General features: G+C 37.7%; 1 protein-coding gene across 1 annotated transcript in view; it reads left to right on the top strand.

Moving 5' to 3' along the window:
* Window positions 1-17,695, top strand: part of PPP2R5A (protein phosphatase 2 regulatory subunit B'alpha) — a 47,548-nt gene extending 29,853 nt beyond the window's left edge. The window contains exons 4-13 of the mRNA XM_018085068.3: window positions 2,648-2,740; window positions 4,687-4,817; window positions 5,024-5,083; window positions 6,293-6,401; window positions 8,819-8,872; window positions 12,862-12,912; window positions 13,823-13,942; window positions 14,026-14,153; window positions 16,241-16,342; window positions 17,108-17,695. Of these exons, the coding sequence (XP_017940557.1) occupies window positions 2,648-2,740; window positions 4,687-4,817; window positions 5,024-5,083; window positions 6,293-6,401; window positions 8,819-8,872; window positions 12,862-12,912; window positions 13,823-13,942; window positions 14,026-14,153; window positions 16,241-16,342; window positions 17,108-17,234 (975 nt within the window). The 3' untranslated portion in view covers window positions 17,235-17,695. The remainder of the gene's footprint in view (window positions 1-2,647; window positions 2,741-4,686; window positions 4,818-5,023; window positions 5,084-6,292; window positions 6,402-8,818; window positions 8,873-12,861; window positions 12,913-13,822; window positions 13,943-14,025; window positions 14,154-16,240; window positions 16,343-17,107) is intronic.
* The last annotated feature ends 254 nt before the right edge of the window (window positions 17,696-17,949 follow it).

The following is a 17,949-nucleotide window of genomic DNA, read 5'->3' as shown; positions in this document are numbered from 1 at the left end:
ATGCCAATTTAGTATTCACTTACGAAAGGTGCTCTATCCCATGGCAATTCTATTGGCCACTTCTCTATCCTTTTAGGTTTTAATAAATCTCCTCAATCATTTGAAGGGCTGTGGATCTCTGTATTGTCAGTATCTTCCTGGAATATCCTAGGATTTCATCAGTCACTTCCATGGTTTCATTGTGTAGTTGGATCTTAGTCATCCTATTGTTAACCCTTTCTTGGCTTAAGGGCTTGCAAATGCTTATCAGAGCTTTTTCATGGAACACTGTGACTTTGCAGTCCTTGAGTTTCATCCTGTGTTTATTCTTCCAGGCCTTCAGGGTCAACTTGTCCTTTCTCATTGGTAATATGACATACTTTTTTTTCCTATCTTTTTCCACTTGTGGTAGCTTCCAATATTGTCTAAGTGGTTATCACACAGTGACCACAACAAAGAACAGTCTCGACAGAAATATTTAATATAGCAATTTATTACAGAGATCTTTACTAAATTTAATTCCAAATTAATCCCCATGAAGCTGTGCTAATAACCTCCCTCTGGCCATATGTTTCCCATTTCTGTAGAAAGTAACTAATGAATTTATCTAGTTGCTAATTTGAAAAAGGTCAGTAGAATCATAGAATGCTTTGGATTGGAAGGGACTATTAAAGATCACCTTAGTCCAAGCCCCCTTCCAATGAGAAGGAACACCTTGCAGTAGATCAGGTTGCTCAAAGCTTGGTGTCATCTGCAGACTTGGTGGGGGTGCACTCATTTCCACTGCCTGTTTTGAGGAAGATATCAAACAGCCATAGTTGAGCTCTCTTTCTAAGAAGGAGGATGGAGCATGCTAATATTTAAAATTATATTATTGGATTGTCTGTTACCAAGCTTTTAAAAATTCTGTCTTATGTTGTCTGTTTGGCAACTGTGTGTTATTAAATTAAGGCTGTGCAGGGAAGCTTGGGCTTTAATACGATTTTAATACAATACAGTTACATGAAATTTGTATACACGAATCTGTTTATTCTAGAAAAGAGAAGACTGAGAGGGGATCTCAAAGGCAAGTGTCAAGAGGGTGATGCCAGATTCTTTTCAGTGGGGCCCAGTGACTGGACAGGGAGCAATGGCCATAAACTAAAACACATGAACTTCCACTTCAACATGAGGAAGAACTTCTGTACACTGAGGGTGGAAGAGCACTGGAACAGGCTGCCCAGGGAGGTCGTGGATTCTCCTCATCTGGAGACATTCAAAACCCACTTGGACATGTTCCTGTGTCACCTGCTTGAGGTGACCCTGCCTCAACAGGCTGGTTGGACTAGATGATCTCCAAAGGTCCCTTCCAACCCTAACAATTCTGTGATTTTATGTAAACTGTTGATAAGAAAAGCTCTTGTTACAGTCTGTCAGAGGAGGAGAAAGTGAAGGGTAACTTGTGTTTCTGAGCTTCTGCTTTGCAGATGCAGCAAACCCTCCTTGAGGCTATGTGTAAGTAACTGTCAGCTCAAATGTTCTAGATAAAAAGTACTTACTGTCACGCATTTCTCTCAAGTGAACTTGATAATTATAATTATGAATTACTCAGGTGCTGGCTCTCAGTTTAATTAGAGCTCTCAGAGGGGTAATAGTTGAAATACATGCCTGTGAGTAGGAGCACAACTCTGTGTGGGTTTTATTTAGAAGTCCAGTCAGTGATAGCATTATGTACCTAAATTGCATTTTGGTATTATTACTAATCAGTTGTTTAACGAACATGGAGTTATGAAATAAGCATTGAGAACATAAACAGCTCTGAATAGAATCTAAATTTATGAAATCTTCCCTCTCAATTCAGTCTTAGTTAAGAGATGCCTTATATGTATTTTATTAATGTTAACATTGTTACAGAAGGACAGTATTCTGTGTCTTGGCCTTTTGATGAACCTCAAAATACGAGACTTGTGTTCTGGCCTCTTCGTGCCTCCCTCTGCTACCCCAGGCCCTTGCTAGCTCTATCTCCTGACAAATTTCTGTGGGTGTTGTGGGATTGTAGCAAATGGGGACTTGAACTGACAGAAATAATATGCTACAAAATATAACAGATATTGAAGATAAATCTGCACAGGATCTTGTTATTAGAATTGAGTGTCCAGGATATAGAAGCCTAATATTAAGCCCAGCTCTTTCAGTTTCTGTGTATTCAGTCAGCTTTTTTATGTGGCTCTTCATTTTTGGAGTTTGCAGCTGAAATTTAATTTCAGGAACACTTAGCAGCCTTTTCTTCATCTGTTTAAGGAATTATGTGATGTTAGAGCACTTAATTTTACCCTCATTGCTGCCAAGTGTTTGGTAACTTATTTCTACATGACGAATTCTTAACGCGGCAGGAAATGTGAACGTATGTAACATTTAGAACTTGTTTTTTTGCCCAGTAGAGATATTTTCAGTAGGTTATTTATTAAGCTTTGACACTTCAGGGAATTAAAGTGTTCTTGATACTTACTGTAATTCTTTCAGTAAATTCCGGTAGAGGCTGTGATTAGGCAGTTGTGTTAGGCTTTGATTTCCTTTGGTAGTTTTTAAACATGTGAATAGTCCCACTGGCTTTGGTGGTGGTGACAGGGCTGAGATCTGTGTTAAGGTGTACTTACTAACTTAAAAATTTTCATTTCAATGTTTGTAGTTGGTGTATGAATTTTTCCTGAGGTTTTTGGAGAGCCCGGATTTTCAACCTAGCATTGCAAAGAGATATATCGACCAGAAATTTGTACAGCAGGTAAGTGGGGAGTTTTTCCACCCCTAGATTTAAAAATCAGCTCTCAAGCATAATTTACCAGATGGGCTGTTTAAAATTTTCATGTTGACACAGGGTAAATTTCAGTTGTTTCAGCAGTGGTTTCTGCCAAACAGTAAATAAACAGCACACCGTACCACAGAGGCTATATGTAATTAGTAGCTTCAGGAACAGTTCATTTTGAGGTATCAACCTCAGTGCTTTGCAGTGCAAGATATTTGTAACTTCTGAATGCAAGTTGTGTTTTTAATGATTTTTAACTTAATTTCAGTCAATTCAACAGTGGGCTAATTACATTTTTGTAATGCTTTTGTTTGTTTCTTTTAATAGATTTATCACAGGAAAACTTGCAGTAAACTATTTTCCTGTAAAAAATTTGTGTGCTTACCGTACATGAAATGTGTTCCAACATCTGTTAACTTGTGTCTAAATAGTGTCAGTCTCTTTACTGTCATGTACTAACCACAGAAGAAGAATCAAATAAGAAGGTACAGGAAAGTACAGTATAGGAAGATCATGCTTCACCATGCAAAATAACAATGTATGAGCAAGAAAATGAAGTGAGATTTCATATTAGATATAGCTGTTCAAGGAATTATGCTGTAGAATACCATAGCAATTTTTGTTCAAGGTGAACTCAGAGGGGATTTTTTTTTTTCCACCATGTCAAAATATTTGTTTGCTCAGTATCTGAAGAGTGAGTGCTGGCAGGCCATCACAGTACAGCAGTGAAAAGTGAAAACATAGATGGACTCTTTCCCTCCCCACCTTCAGTGACTGCATTTAATTCCCACTTATTTGGTTCTACTATTCTTGTTTATAGATGTTTCCTTCTTCTCGGTTTTGTTCAACTTTCCCATAAAATTTAGGCCTGAAGCTGCTGCTGAACTGTTGGCTGTGGCTATCCAGTTTACTAATTGACCCGTGGTCCTTAAGAGCCTTGTTGCAGAGTTTCAGTTTGACATTTCGCTTGATCTTTCTCTAGAGTGCAAGAAAGACAGTGCAGTGAACAGCTAGCTATATATGGGGAAAAAAGGTGGAGTAGTGACCTTGAGAAATTCCTTCTAAATATAAAATTGAAATGAGCCTGAACAAAGTTCCTGAACAGCTGTTTCCAGTCCCTTGTGCTGCTTGGTACAGATATACCCAACCAGAGGCATTGGCTGAGCAGGAGATGGTAGTGACTACTTGAGTTAAGTTACTAATTTGTTCAAGACAGCTAGCATTTCTGAATGTGCTGTTACTTGAACATGCAGGAAAAAAACCCCAAAATTAATGGTCTGTAATGCGATTGGAGTATTTTTTGATGTCTTCGAGTGAGCATGGTCTTTTCTGTGTCCTTGGGAAATTTTCTACAAAAAAAATGCATGCAAAGTCTCGTTAGCTTCTTGCAGCATTTAGTCAGTATTAGCAGAGAATCAGTTAATAATTACCTATCTTGTGTGTATTTTATGACCTCATTAATTGTAAAATCTTTTATATAGAATTGCTTTTGCTTAGCTATCAAGACATAAGTATCTTTTGGAGATAACTAGTAAAGGTTTTTAATTAAGAAATTGTAAATAAATGACACAGATTTGATTCATTCTGGTTTCTTAACAAGTATAAACCATTTACCTGTGGTTTGATCATCTCATTCTTGCAATTTTCTTTTTATTTTGATAGTATAACAGTTATTGGAATGGCTTTGGTGTCTTTGTATACAGGCTTTGGAAGGGAATGAAGCTGATGGGTTTATTAAAAAACCCACCTTTATTAAAAATGTAATTTTAAAAATATACTATTGACATCTAAACAAAATTTACAGTTAAGGTGATTCTATTTTTTCTAATGTAACCTTGTAAATTAAAGATAAAACTCAAATCAGGTAGGAACAAAACAAAATTCAAGTCTTTCAAAAGTAATACATTTAAATTTAATTTTTAAAGCTGTTGGAGCTCTTTGATAGTGAAGACCCACGAGAACGTGACTTCCTAAAGACAGTGCTTCATAGAATTTATGGAAAATTCCTTGGTTTAAGAGCATTCATCAGGAAACAGATAAACAACATTTTCCTCAGGTATGCTGTGTGTGTGTGTGTCTGTGTTGAGGAATATTTCATCTTGCCTTTATGGTCTGGGTCTGCAGTGATTTATTCTTGAAATAAAAGACCTGGTTTTGGTTTGTGATCTGGCTTTCAAATATTTCAAGCTTATTAAGGGTTATTTCTTTGGGATCTCTGATCCTCTGTTTCAACTTTTGATGGTTGTCTCTTTTTGGTACCAGGTTTATATATGAAACAGAGCACTTCAATGGTGTTGCTGAACTTCTTGAGATATTAGGAAGGTAAGTTTGATCTGACACAGAAGAAATGTAACATGTTATTGTGGGTGTTTGCTTCAGCTTTTCTGCTTTGGGAATGAAGGGGGAAGAGAGTTATTACAGCAACAAGTGATAAAGTGCAGTCACTGATAATCTAATACCGTCTGGGTTACCACATGAGTATTAAATTAGGATACAGAGTATAAATTATTCATTTTTCAGTGGAAGTTTTAAAGATGACTGGCAAAATGTTTCTCAAGGGTCCTTGTTTGTCAGACCTATCTACCCCTTGCTTATCTTACATCTGATAGATGAGTTGTTCTTTGATTCAGAAACTGAATGTTAACTTTCACCCTCATGCTGAATGAAATGCTTTAATCCTCAGCCGGCTGATTTTCTTTAGATTCTATTCAGGAAAGCCTTGCAAGTGCTAGGGGTTTTTTTTAGTTACCTTATTTTTACATTATTTCACTAATTTAATTTTTAACTTTGAAGTTTCTCTGTGGTAGTTTTTTACTGTTTCTCCAAAATTGTCACACACATTTCATGGTAGAAAATTTTATAAATATTTCTGGTCTAACGGAAAATACAAACATTGTGAAGCTATTTTGGAAAAAAATTTCATGAAAATCAAGCAAAAGGGATGCCATTATTTTCTCAGATTTGCTTAAAATGTAAGGGGGAAAAAGAAGCCAACCTTTTCCTGAAGGACTTCTGTCTGTTCTATATATAAGATGACTGAATCAATGACAAACTATTTAACTTTGTTTTTGAAGGGAAAGGTTGTTCGACAGTCTCAAAACAAATGTTCAAACTGCAGTATTAAAGTAGTTGAAAATTGTATGCCATGTATTTTTTTTTCTTTCCAAGTTGCTATTGATGGTGGGTGAAATGAATCAGCTTTCTGGTGCATGTAAGCTTTACAATTGGACAGCAAGACTTACTGTAGATGATTTTACTTAATGGAAGTCATGATAAAAATATTTCAGCTCATCTAATGAGTATTATTTGTCTTCTACTGTGGTTCTCTGTTATTCCTGCCAAGAGTCTAAAACTCTCATGATACCAAAACTTTAAAGGTTGTGCATATGTAGTGCTATTTCATGGCTTCAAAATAATCAGGTTTATAAACTGAATTGGAAAGGGAGTGTCTCTTGAACTTAAAGAAATTCTTGACTTGCTAGGAAAAAATATTTTTAATTAAAAATAAATCCTGCTTATTCATGTTTTCAGTATTATCAATGGTTTTGCACTGCCACTGAAAGCAGAACACAAACAGTTCCTTATGAAAGTTCTGATTCCCATGCATACTGCAAAGGGATTAGCTTTGTTTCATGCACAGGTAAGCTTTTGCCTATTTCTAAGCGTGGTGGGGATTTTTGTATTTACATTTGAAAATAATGAAACTTTAAAATAGTACATGTTATAATATCAATATTCCAAAATATTTGCAAATTCAGTCACATAGTCACACTTTTAAAAAAATCTTATAGATCTTGTATTTAAATGGTAATTTGGATGTAATATTTAGCATATATTACAAGTGAAAGAATGTAACAGTGAGTCGAAGTCGTGTCAACTGAAGTGGGAAGCTTTTTTGCTTGTAGTCTTGTCACAGTTTGTTTCATTTAATCAGAGGACCTCATGCTGTTGTCATTTCTTTTATGTAACCTAAATGCTGTTTCTAAAGGAACCTTGAGTATGGCCAGGTACTTATTTCGGAAGTGCTTTTTTATTTCTAAAGACATACCGGTGATGGAGTGGGGAGGAGAATGTTTGTTGCCATTTATAAATGGCAGAAATGCATAGTAGCTCTCTAGATCAGCTGGAAATTATGTAGATCCATGACACACTGTCAGAATGCTGCAGCTCTTCATCTGACTTTGATTCTTATACTTGCCACAGACATTCAGCGTTTTATTTGAGGGATAATCTGTATCCTTTCCAGACATATGACACTTGAATATTGAATATATTTGATGCAAACTTGCAAGTAATTCTGCTGTGGCTAATTAAAACTTGCCTTCTAACTTAGCTCACTAATAGAGCTCTTTATAGACTAAAGATACAAGGAAATGGGTTTTTAATTAAAGTGAAGTCACTATGACTGTATAGTCAACAAACAGGATCAAGTGAAGAGCTCTGTTAATTCCTAATTCTCATATGAAGTTTTAAATTAATTAAATCACTTGTCTTTGTGGTTTATTGCTATGCAATAGGCTGCTCCCTGGAATGAGTCAGTGATACAAAAGAGGCCAGTCACCTCCCAAAGGTGTTCTCAGTGACAGATCAGTACAGCAAGCTGTCCTTTTTTTTCTGGAATATGTTAAATCCAGTTCATGGGTTCCTGAAAGGGGCCCTATTAATTCAGCTGTACTATGTACCCAAAAGTAGTGTTTGGTCTGCTGACCAGACCACTCCTCTGTCCCTCCATAAAACACTTTGCACACGCACCCAGCACTGTGTGTTCCTGGTTTCCTGTTATCCCAAGGATGCAAGCCAGTGTGAAATCTGCTTGTCAATCCGAAGTGGCCTGGTTGCTTTGTGCAAATGTAGCCTACCCTTGAAAGTGAAAGCCTTAAAGCTGAATTAAGCTTGAGTCTTTGTGTCTTTGAACAATAAAGCAATACTGTACTATATATATATATAAAATGGGATTTTATGAGATTAATGTGTGGCATTTACTGTTTTTTAAATCTACACAAATATATCCATAGCCTAAGGGTAAGAGAAATAAATTAGACCTGTTGCAATTACAGCATTGTAATTATCTGCTTTGGCATAACAGATTAAAAAAAAAAAGAAGGAAAAAGTAATGCTTGAATTCAAGCATCCCGAGTAGTGAAATGTAACACATGTATACAATTTTGTCTTTGCTTTATATGGCTAAATGAAAAATACTGTGACTTCTTAAAATCAGTCTTAATGGAATCTAGGATTGTAACTGCCTCAGTGATAGGATTGTTGTATGGTTTCTGCATGGGATGGTCGTTTAGTTACTCAACTATGTGCTAATTAACTAAACTCTAAGCAAGTATATAACATGAAATATTGCACCTTGGCCTGAGAAGACCCTTGCACAGAAACCACTAGAGGCTGGGAGAGCAGTGCTGATGGCTTGATGACATTGTGCTTCCCCACTTCTTACACCCTTCCACAGGCACTTGTTGGCCATTGCTGCATTGGGACAGGACACTCAGCTGGTCAGCAGCTGCCTGATCTCTTGTGGCTGTGGAATGTGTTAAAATTCTTTCACCTGTAATCTTACCACTGAATGTTGTGTGCTGTAGATGTCTAGTATTTGAGCAGTGTGCAATGTGTGCTCAGTGAAACCTGTGTTAAAACTTGTTTTTTACTGAAAGTATGGCCTTTTTTACCCAAATATAGATGTTTGAAAATGATAGCTTTGTAATGTTGATAAAGGAATTGATGTAAAAAAAATCTACCTGGTTACTGGGTCTGAGTTAAGGAAATGCCTGTCAAGCTTAAAAGTAATTTTCTTTTAGGAAATTTTCTTTAGGCAAAAAAAGATGATTTTTAGTATGTGGGAAGTTTTTGTAAGATAGAGCAGGCTTGTATATCTTGCTGCTTTAATTGCTGTTTTGTTTAGTTTGGACTAATATGAAGTGGCTGCGTAGGGATGTTTTGGGTTGGGTTTGCCCGTGATCTGAAGCGCTTCCATTAGAAGTTGTGATAGTTATGCTGCAATGTCTAAACAGTGTCTGTTTAAACTAAATAATCATATGACTTACATTCTAGCTCGCCTATTGTGTTGTACAGTTCCTGGAAAAAGATACAACCTTAACAGAGCCTGTAAGTGTTTTTCAGTTGAATTTTTTTTCTATTTTTAATTTCAATTACATATTTCAGTGTAACTTGTTCGAATTGTATAGCAGTGCTGTCTGTGCTATCCTGATTAAAGATCCACAGGTGAGGTTTTCTGGGGGGGAAAGAATTAAATCTAGGACGGTTGTTAACAAAGTGCTGGGTCTGGAAGGGCAGTTCTCTTAACCTGTGGCCAGGATACTAGTGGCTCAAACTTTTATTTAATTCTGTGCTCTATCATGCAAATTACTATGCTTGTCACAACTGTATTCTCTCCTCATAAGAACTAAAATTTCAAGGGTTTTGGTATTAGTTGCTTGTGCTTAGCCACTGCATGAAGTAGTAATGTTTTAGGGAACAAACGATCCTAAAAGAAAAGTTGAAAAGAATAACAACACTTTATTTAGACAGAACTCTGAAATTCCAAAGGCACTGTTCCTGCTCTGTCTCTTCAGTTCCTGGGGTGCCTCTTGGCAGTCAGAATACAGGTGCTTCAGGCATCAGTGGCTTTTGCCAGACAGTCTCCCATAATACATATTGACAGCTCAGCTAAAAAGGGTTTTGCAGTGCTTCGTGCAAGGGCTTTGGCAGGGCCCATAAAAAAGAACAGAGGCCCAGGGCAGTGCAGCAGCTCGTGGGAACACAGAATGATGTCAGGCCAGCTTACAGCAGAAACTGGTTTTAGTTGGACAATCAAAAATATTTTCCCTAGGAGTATGCTGGTTTTAAGTACTTTATCTTTTTTTGTGACAGAAAAATGAAGAACTTATGCAAATTCTATTTCTTTTTCTATAAAGAATAAAAGATAAACAGCTTTAGGAAAGCACCATTGATCTTCACTGGTCTTTCAGTAGAAGCTTGTTTTCTGCACAGGCACTTCATTACTGATGTTCCCCATCAGCTGACAAGTTATTCTGTAGGTGGTGGAAGGTGTCTGGCAATTTGCTTTGTGTGCTTGAAAGCATCTTCTTCCCCCTGTGCTGCAGTGTTCCCAGCTACACTGGTCAATTAGCTTATTTTGTGGGATAGGGTGAAGAGAAAGGACTTGCATAACCCACATTCCTTAAGCCAAGCGATAAAACAACCCAGGCATTTTGACAGTTAAAGTTGATATGTGAGCAGAAAGTGTGTAGTATTACATAAAAACCTGCAAGAGTGAATGAAGTGACAACGTGACAAAGTCAGAACTTCCTGACATGAATTTACACAAGTGTGATGCAAGATCCAAACCCAGACTTTGAAGTGAAGAAGGTAGGGCTTTGAAGTAGGAGTGCCATCGTGCAATTCTGAGGTTTGTCTGGACTGTGGTATATACAATTCTGGTTGCTTCTTAATCAGTGAAGGAGAATTTAGAATGGAGAAGATATGAGAATTCACTGCAGAGTCACTGCCTGTGTTTGCTTTGGTCATTACTCTGAGCTCACAGTAAAACTTGCTTTGTAGAGAAGTTAAAGTTAATAAGATGATAAGAAGTGAAGCTTTAAGAAACTTTCTGAAATGCTTGAAAAGTAAATGTTAAAATTTGGGGCAACTGATGAGATAGCATTGGAAATTTTTCTTGGCTTTAGGTCAAGTAATATTTTAAGCACTCCATCAGAAGGCTGTCTTCACGCATACCTTACTGTTATTTTTCTGGCAGGAATTGTCACTCAGGGTCAATTTAGAGGACATTCAATCCGAGCTCTTGTAGCTATGGTAGTCTGCCTCAGGTCAGTGCTGATGTTTGCAGAGCTGACAAGAAGAGTTTGTTACCTAACCCTGCTAAGTGCAATGGCCTTTACATTGAAGAAATCAGACTAAACGTGCAGTCCTTGTAGGTGGGACAAGTTTTCTAGCAGGTGCCTTCTGTTGTAAGTCACTTTATGGGAATTTTGTAGCTCAAGGAAGAATATTAATCTTAAGCCTTTTGTAGTAAGAGCAACAGGATCTCAGATCTGCATTTATATTGACTATTTCTTTGAATAAAATCTATAAACATAGATGTGCATTTGTCAGCTTTTTGATATGAAAGCATAGTCAAGCTGGAAACTGATACTCTTGAGGTGTACGCTGTTAAACTCAAACTTGTTATTTCTTTATCAAATTGAGAATATGAGTCTCTGTAGCAAAGTATACTCAGACATTCTAGCAGTAACATGTGCTGGAAAGTGGACTTTTCTAGAAAACTCAGTTTTGTGTTCTTGAGACCAGTAAATTCGTGTTCCAGTTAGGGATGTATGGTAGGTTCTCACACTTTTTGTTGGCAAATGTGCTTGTCTGAAGTTTTTTGGCTTACTTGCCTTGCTCTGAGGGAAGGGAGGCTGTCAGCAGAATGAGCTATTATGCCTGGAAAAGTATGGGTTTGTTCTGTAGAATTATGAAATCTCAATAGTATATAAGTTATTCAGTTATAAGGTAATTAACAGAAAACAGACCTAGATTGAAAGAGGTTTTACATACACAAATTTAAATTACTAATCTAGCGAAACAAATGTAATTAATTCATGCAAGTCTGACTCCTTGGAGGAGAAGCAAGCGAGCGAAGGACTGCCTGATCTGGTAACTGCAGTGAAATGGGGGAACTCAAAACTTCTCCCCCCTCACTGTGCCACCTGCCCCAGCTCTTCTGCTCCATCCATGGAGCAGTGGGGAGGCCAGGTCAGTGCTGCCTCCAGGGAGGGAGCTCTGCCTCTGTGGGCCAGAGGCCAAAGGTGTCACCCGTGTGGGCTGACCCCGGCCTCCCGCTCCTTCATCAGTGTCAGATGCTGGTGTTAATATTTCAGTTGTCTGCATCTTCCAACCAACTGGGTGGAACTGGATGGTCAAGGCTTTGTGAAGAAACTGTTCTTTCCTTGTAACTTGCTCTGTTTTTGTGGGTTTGAGCATAGAACTTTACCAGCTGCCTGAGGCTTCTGCATTTGCTCAGTGTCATTTGAAGTGACAGTCAGTTGTGTAGTAGCGGGATGAGTGAGTATCCTAGGATAAAGACTTGTGGGCACTTAAAGTCATACTAACTTTTTCTTCTGGAAAGCCACTTTTGGTAGTACATGTAGTTGTGAGTAAAATGGCCAGCTGGAAAGCCAAAGGAATTCAACATGACAAAAAGCAAATATGGAAGGTGTTCAAAGAGTTGAATAAGTTTTCCCTTTGGATATGATCAATTAGGTGCTGTTGTATCATAAAAATAGAGGTCTTTTTCTAGGAATGAAAGTGTATGAAAGCTCCGAGAATGTTTTTGCTTGTGAAACATAGCTACAGCTTTTTTTTTTTTTTTCAAGCCAGCATTAATTTTGTAATTTAGATGCCACATGAGATGTTTTCTTTCTAGGAAAAATGCCTCCAGCCTTTCTTTGTTGTGTTCTCCCCATTCCTCTTGGGCGCTGTACTTTCCAATTAATTTTCCTGAAGATTTTTTTTTTTCTTTCCGGTCTTGCGTAAGATGGTATAGCTACTGGAATATATTTTCCCTGCAAGTTCACATCTTTCTTACTTTAGTTTCCAGTCTAACATTTCATATTCTAGAAGAGAAAAGGAAGAGTTGGAGGCCATGGCTCCTCTGTAGAACCTTGTTTGTGCAGGCAGCATATAGCGCTTCCTCTCAGGCTCCAAACCTTTGGTGCCAAGGCAGGTGTTCCACAAAGTATGGATGAGTAGAAGACAAAAAACGTTCTGTGAAATTTAGGTACAGGGGGGTTAACTTCATATTGTGATGCTTTGATGTGATCAGCATCCTATCAGTTAATGTATGTACTGGGATGGGAGTGGAGTGTGAACAGATAATCGTAGACATGTGAAGTGATGAGGGTCGAAGTTATTCTAATAACCTAAACAAGATTAAGTATTTAAATGAGTTTTTATTTTCAGTGGAACTGCATTTAGCTGTATTCAGTTTTCACTGAACCTCTGGATAAGGAAAAGCAAACTAGTACTTTTTTTTATCTTATCAAGTATGTAATAGAAACTTGTTCTGCTTTAACTTGTTTGTATTTTTCATATAGGTAATCAGAGGACTGCTCAAATTTTGGCCCAAAACATGCAGTCAGAAAGAGGTTGGTTTTGTCTCTCATTTCTGGTGTCTGCTGTGAAGTAAAATGGCATGGGGCAGGCTCACAAACCTTCCCTCTGCTGTGCTCAAGAGATTTTGCAGAAAACTTGGAGTTCTTGAAGCTTCTTGAGGCACTCAGCTTTGTCATGAGACTCAGTGTAATTGTTTTGTATTTCTCTGTTCTGACTATGTTAAAACCATATTCAAAGTTGCATTCTAATTAAGATATTGTATAAAGAAACAATTTTCTGAGGTGAGAAGTATTTTAGTAGATATAGACTAGGTTGAAGGTAGTCATCTGCAATGTGACACGTTTGAGATGCTGAGCAAGTGTCTGGTAAATAAACATACTTTCTTTTTTTGTAGTAGGCTAATAATTTTAAATGGTCTTGGGAAATTTTCTTTTCCTGGTTTCTCCTGTGTAGTTAAAAGGAGTTTAAAAACCAGGAGTTTAATTTATGCCACCAGATTCCATCCCTGACAGCTCTTTAAAAGTGGGATCCCTTAACACTGTTGTCCCTGGTTTTTTTGAGTGGTGTTAAATTTTTCTGTGCCACCCACCCAGGGTTCTGCTGGTTGCAGTTTTATGTGGGAATTAACTATTTATCACTTCAAAACTTACTTTGGAGATCTTGCATAATTGTAATCTCTGCAGCCATTCTTGAAATAAAGTGCAGAAGCAGTTTGAAGTATTCAGTGTGTTTACACAAAAGAAGCCCAAGAGGAGAGCTGTATCCTGGTAGCTGAAATGGATGATTGACTTCTTTTAGGCTGCAAAAACCCTGTGGATGTCTAATGTATTGTAATTATACACAGTGTTCTTTGCAGGATTCATGACTAATGTATAAGCTGTATTTTGTTTCTCTTTACAATGGCGATACAGAACATTCTCATCCCTTTTTTTATATAAACAGGTAATGTTTTTAGGTGAAATTGAAGAAATCTTAGATGTAATAGAACCGTCACAATTCAAAAAAATAGAAGAGCCTTTATTTAAGCAAATATCCAGGAGTGTGTCAAGTTCACATTTTCAGGTAAATAAAAAAAAAGTATAAAACCCCCCCAACCTTGCAATAACTTCTTTTATGGTTGTTGACCCCTAAACTTTGTGTTTCAGGTTGCAGAAAGAGCTTTGTACTTCTGGAATAATGAATATATTCTTAGCCTGATTGAAGAGAACATTGATAAAATTTTACCAATTATGTTTGGCAGTTTGTACAAGATCTCCAAAGAACACTGGAATCCGTATGTAGTGTTTACCTTTATCTATAAAAATAAACTGTCCACTGTTTCAGGTTTGGATTGTGAGCTTGACAGATGAATGCCACTGTCAGCTATATTGTGCTTTCACTGTTCTGCATTGTTACGATGGAGACCTGGAATTTATTTAAAAAGTATGAGGAAATTGGATGATGGTCTTTATATTGTAATCACACTTGATCTTATGTGTTAGTTCAAAATGCAGGTTAATGCTCCTTAGACCAAAACCATTTCCAAGGGTTGCTTCTGCTACATTTATGCTTTACTGTCCTTTACTACTTTAAGATGAATAAAATTCTGGGTCTTAATAAGTAGTTATTGCTGCCTAGTGAGATAAGAAGGGGAAAAGATATTCTCAGAGAAGAGTAATGCCTACTAGTATAATGGATGGTAGGACTGAGAAATGAGTGACTACTTCATATTATATTTAATGCCACAAGTTAAATATTAGTATCTTTATATCATACTTGAAAGATACTGAAATACTAAAAAGCAAAGTGTGCTGGTGCCAGCACCCTGAATTGAGTTGCAAGTCTGTGCAGAATGTGAAGCTTGTGCAGGCAAAAAGCCAGGGTGAGCAGGAGCCTCCCAAAGCCCTGGAGTAAATCAGATGTCCTGTTTTAAGCCCTTGGATGCTTTGAAATTATTCTGAATTTATCTAAATGGTGTGTCTAGTTGTAAATCTAGTAGCTAAGACTGAATATAAATTTTGGGGAACTAATTCTTTGAATATTAAGATACTTGGGACCTCAACAAATTTGGAGGATATTCCTCTTTCTCTATCTGTAGACAGAAGTTGATCTTTATGAAGGAAGTAAAGACACAGGATAATTGCATACCTTGAGGACAAGGAGGTTTGAGGAATAAAGTCTAAGCCTTTGGTTTTAGTCTGTTCTGGAGGGCAGCAAAATATGCTTATATCCATCTGGCTGTCTGATATGGACTTAACCACATACTCAAAATCAAGCTTTTCCTCTCAGAAAACCAAAACTCTGAATAAGCTTTTGACTTCAAACCACATGAAAGCGAGGGTACAAAAAAAGAGAAAAATTAAAAGTGTGCAAACAGGCAAAGCATACTGTGTGTTCTGAATGAGTGCAAGGCTCTGATGAACAGCTGGGAGATTTCCTAGTACCACAATGGACAGAGTGTACCAAAAAGGCAAACCTAGTCCTTTGGTTACTTCCTTAGGGTTTTTTTTTCTACTCATTTTTCAAGCTCACAGGGCTGCAGCCTTGCAGTCAGTGGGGAACTACTAGTGAGGGAAAAGAGGGGAAAGACAGTTTATCTACTTTTTGATTAGTGATAAGTAAGCTTAATGACAGGTACCTTTTTGTGTTTCATTTTGTTGCTATTTTTGTGTTTCTCTGTGTATCTAAGGGTGGTTTTAAAGGAGATAAACAACACAGTGTTTAAGATAGTTTATTGAAATACGAATGTTATCACAAAAAGAAGGGTGATACCTAATGTGGAAATAAGGTCAGCCAAGTAACACACAGCCAGTGTTGCTCACGCAGCTCTTGAGTTTCTTAAAGAAAATAAGGTACCCAAAACCATTATCTGATGTTCTCAATTCAGTTCTCTACTGGGGCATGTGCAGCAGCACTGCCTGCTGCCCAGAAATGCTGCTGGGAAAGCTTTGTGTGGTTGTGCTAAACCACACTCCTGTGGCTCCTCTGTTGCCTTCTTGAAGCTATTAGCCAGAAGTTTTATTTTTCTAGACTCTCATATTTCATTATTCAAATATTACAAAGTTGTTGTTAAAACTTGGTTTATTAAAGGTTAACATAATTGAATGGCTTTTAGAGTACAGCCACAGCATGAATAATTATATCTTGTGCATATTACAGAAGTCAGGAATTTAAGGTTAAATAGCTGTTTCAAAAAATGTTTAACTATACTATAATTTCCTCTGTAAATTAATGAAAAGGATTTTGTTTCAGAAACTCACTGACCTTACAGTAGTATTTTGAATAAGAAACTCAGAGTCCAAAAAAGAAATCAAACATTTGTTTAGTGAAGTTTAACTTTGTCATTGAGTAACTCTAATGGCTGTGCTGCTTCTGTTTTAGAACCATTGTGGCACTGGTGTACAATGTGCTGAAAACCCTGATGGAAATGAATGGCAAGCTTTTTGATGAACTCACAAGCTCATACAAAGCAGAAAGGCAAAGGTACTGGTTCTTTTTTCAAATGCCCATTGCAGATTGTATATCAGAGATGTAATTTCAGATGTTACTTTGCTGTTGTGCCTGTGGGGTTCTGTAGTGGAACTGCTCATGAGATGTTTGCTGCGGGATGTCCCTTGTGTGAAGCTCCCATATGCAGTGGTGTGGTGGGAGCTGAAGGCCCAGGAGGTGGCAAGAAGTCCCCAGCTCCCTGTCCTGCCTGTGCAGGGAGCACATGCTCTCCTGTGTGGTGAAACTGGGCTCAGCTGCTGCTGGCTCTGCTGCCTCAGGGGTGTCTGAAGACAGCTGAGCTGGAGAATGCTTCATAGCTCAGCAAAAACATCTCTTACCCTACTGACCTACTGAGCAGCACTGCTGGAGTAAGGGAGGCAGGGTGTAGGTTATCCTTGGCCAGCTGAGACCATGTGCCAAGTCTCCTTTCAGTAGCTGTGCTCTTCTCCCCTCATAATGCTTAGTCCCTTCTTATTTTGTTTGCATGTGATAAAGAAGCTTCTTAGAACTGCAGCTGTCTGTGCAAGGCCACACTACAGCAATTGTCTGCGTTGGCTGGAGCAAAGCTACAGTTTCACCACTCACCATTACTGATTTGTACACTCACTTTTTAATTGAGGAAACTGTAACTGCCTCTAAAAATAGCTTTGGAGAAAAACTTACAAGAGGAATTAGTAGATGTAAGTCACAGTTAAGTCACTGCATTTCCAGATTGCACTTAAAACACATCTGAAATCGATCCTTCACTCTTTTCTACAGAGAGAAAAAGAAGGAATTGGAACGTGAAGAGCTGTGGAGAAGGCTAGAGGAGTTAAAGCTTAAGAAGGCGATGGCAGAAAAGCAGACTCACAACGTGCTCAATGCACATAATACAAGTGCCAAATAAAAGAAATGACCACCTCTACTCGGCAGACATTCTTTTTTGTACCCTTTTGAAATATATAAGGATTTGCAAAAGAAACCTCATCAGTATAAAAGAAACAGCCACTTTTTTTCTCTGGCAAATGTAAGGATTCGAATTTAAATACAGCAGTTAAGTGATGTCATTATCACAGCATATTGTAAATTTGTCTAATTATTGATAGACTGTCACTTCCAACGTTTCATAGAACTGAATTATCATCCTTAATGAGTGAAATAATTATGGGAGTGGTGAGAATTATGACTTGAATTTTTGATTGTGTTGCACATAGGTGGTATAGTTTGCTATGTACACATTTTTCTTTGTTTTGTATGTGCTTTTCACATTGCTGCATACTTTGGTTAAGATGATAGAAAAGGCTTCTAGTTGTGCTGTATTTTCTCAAATAAAACCAAGGTACGTTACCAGTAACTTGAGATACTCAATATGTGCCCCTTACAGCATTGAAAGGAACTGGGATACAGTGCTGTCCTTGAATTCCTGATTGGAGTCAGATTTAGATTTATATAATGCTCACATAGAAGGAGGCAAGGTAGGGAGAGAGTCAGCTGCAACAGGTTGGGGTGGCCAGTGCCTCTACCCCATTCTTGCTGTGTCTTGGTCCTGGGCTAGTTAGGGATTTCCTCCTGCTACAGCTGAGGATGGAGCTTCCTCTAGAGAGCCCATCAATGATGCTCCT

This window comes from Manacus vitellinus, unplaced genomic scaffold, assembly GCF_001715985.3.
Source record: "Manacus vitellinus isolate BGI_N305 unplaced genomic scaffold, ASM171598v3 scaffold_8_pilon, whole genome shotgun sequence".
NCBI classification, from domain to species: Eukaryota; Metazoa; Chordata; class Aves; order Passeriformes; family Pipridae; genus Manacus; species Manacus vitellinus.
Note: the sequence above shows the minus strand (reverse complement) of the source record. Positions and strands in the feature narration are given on the sequence as shown.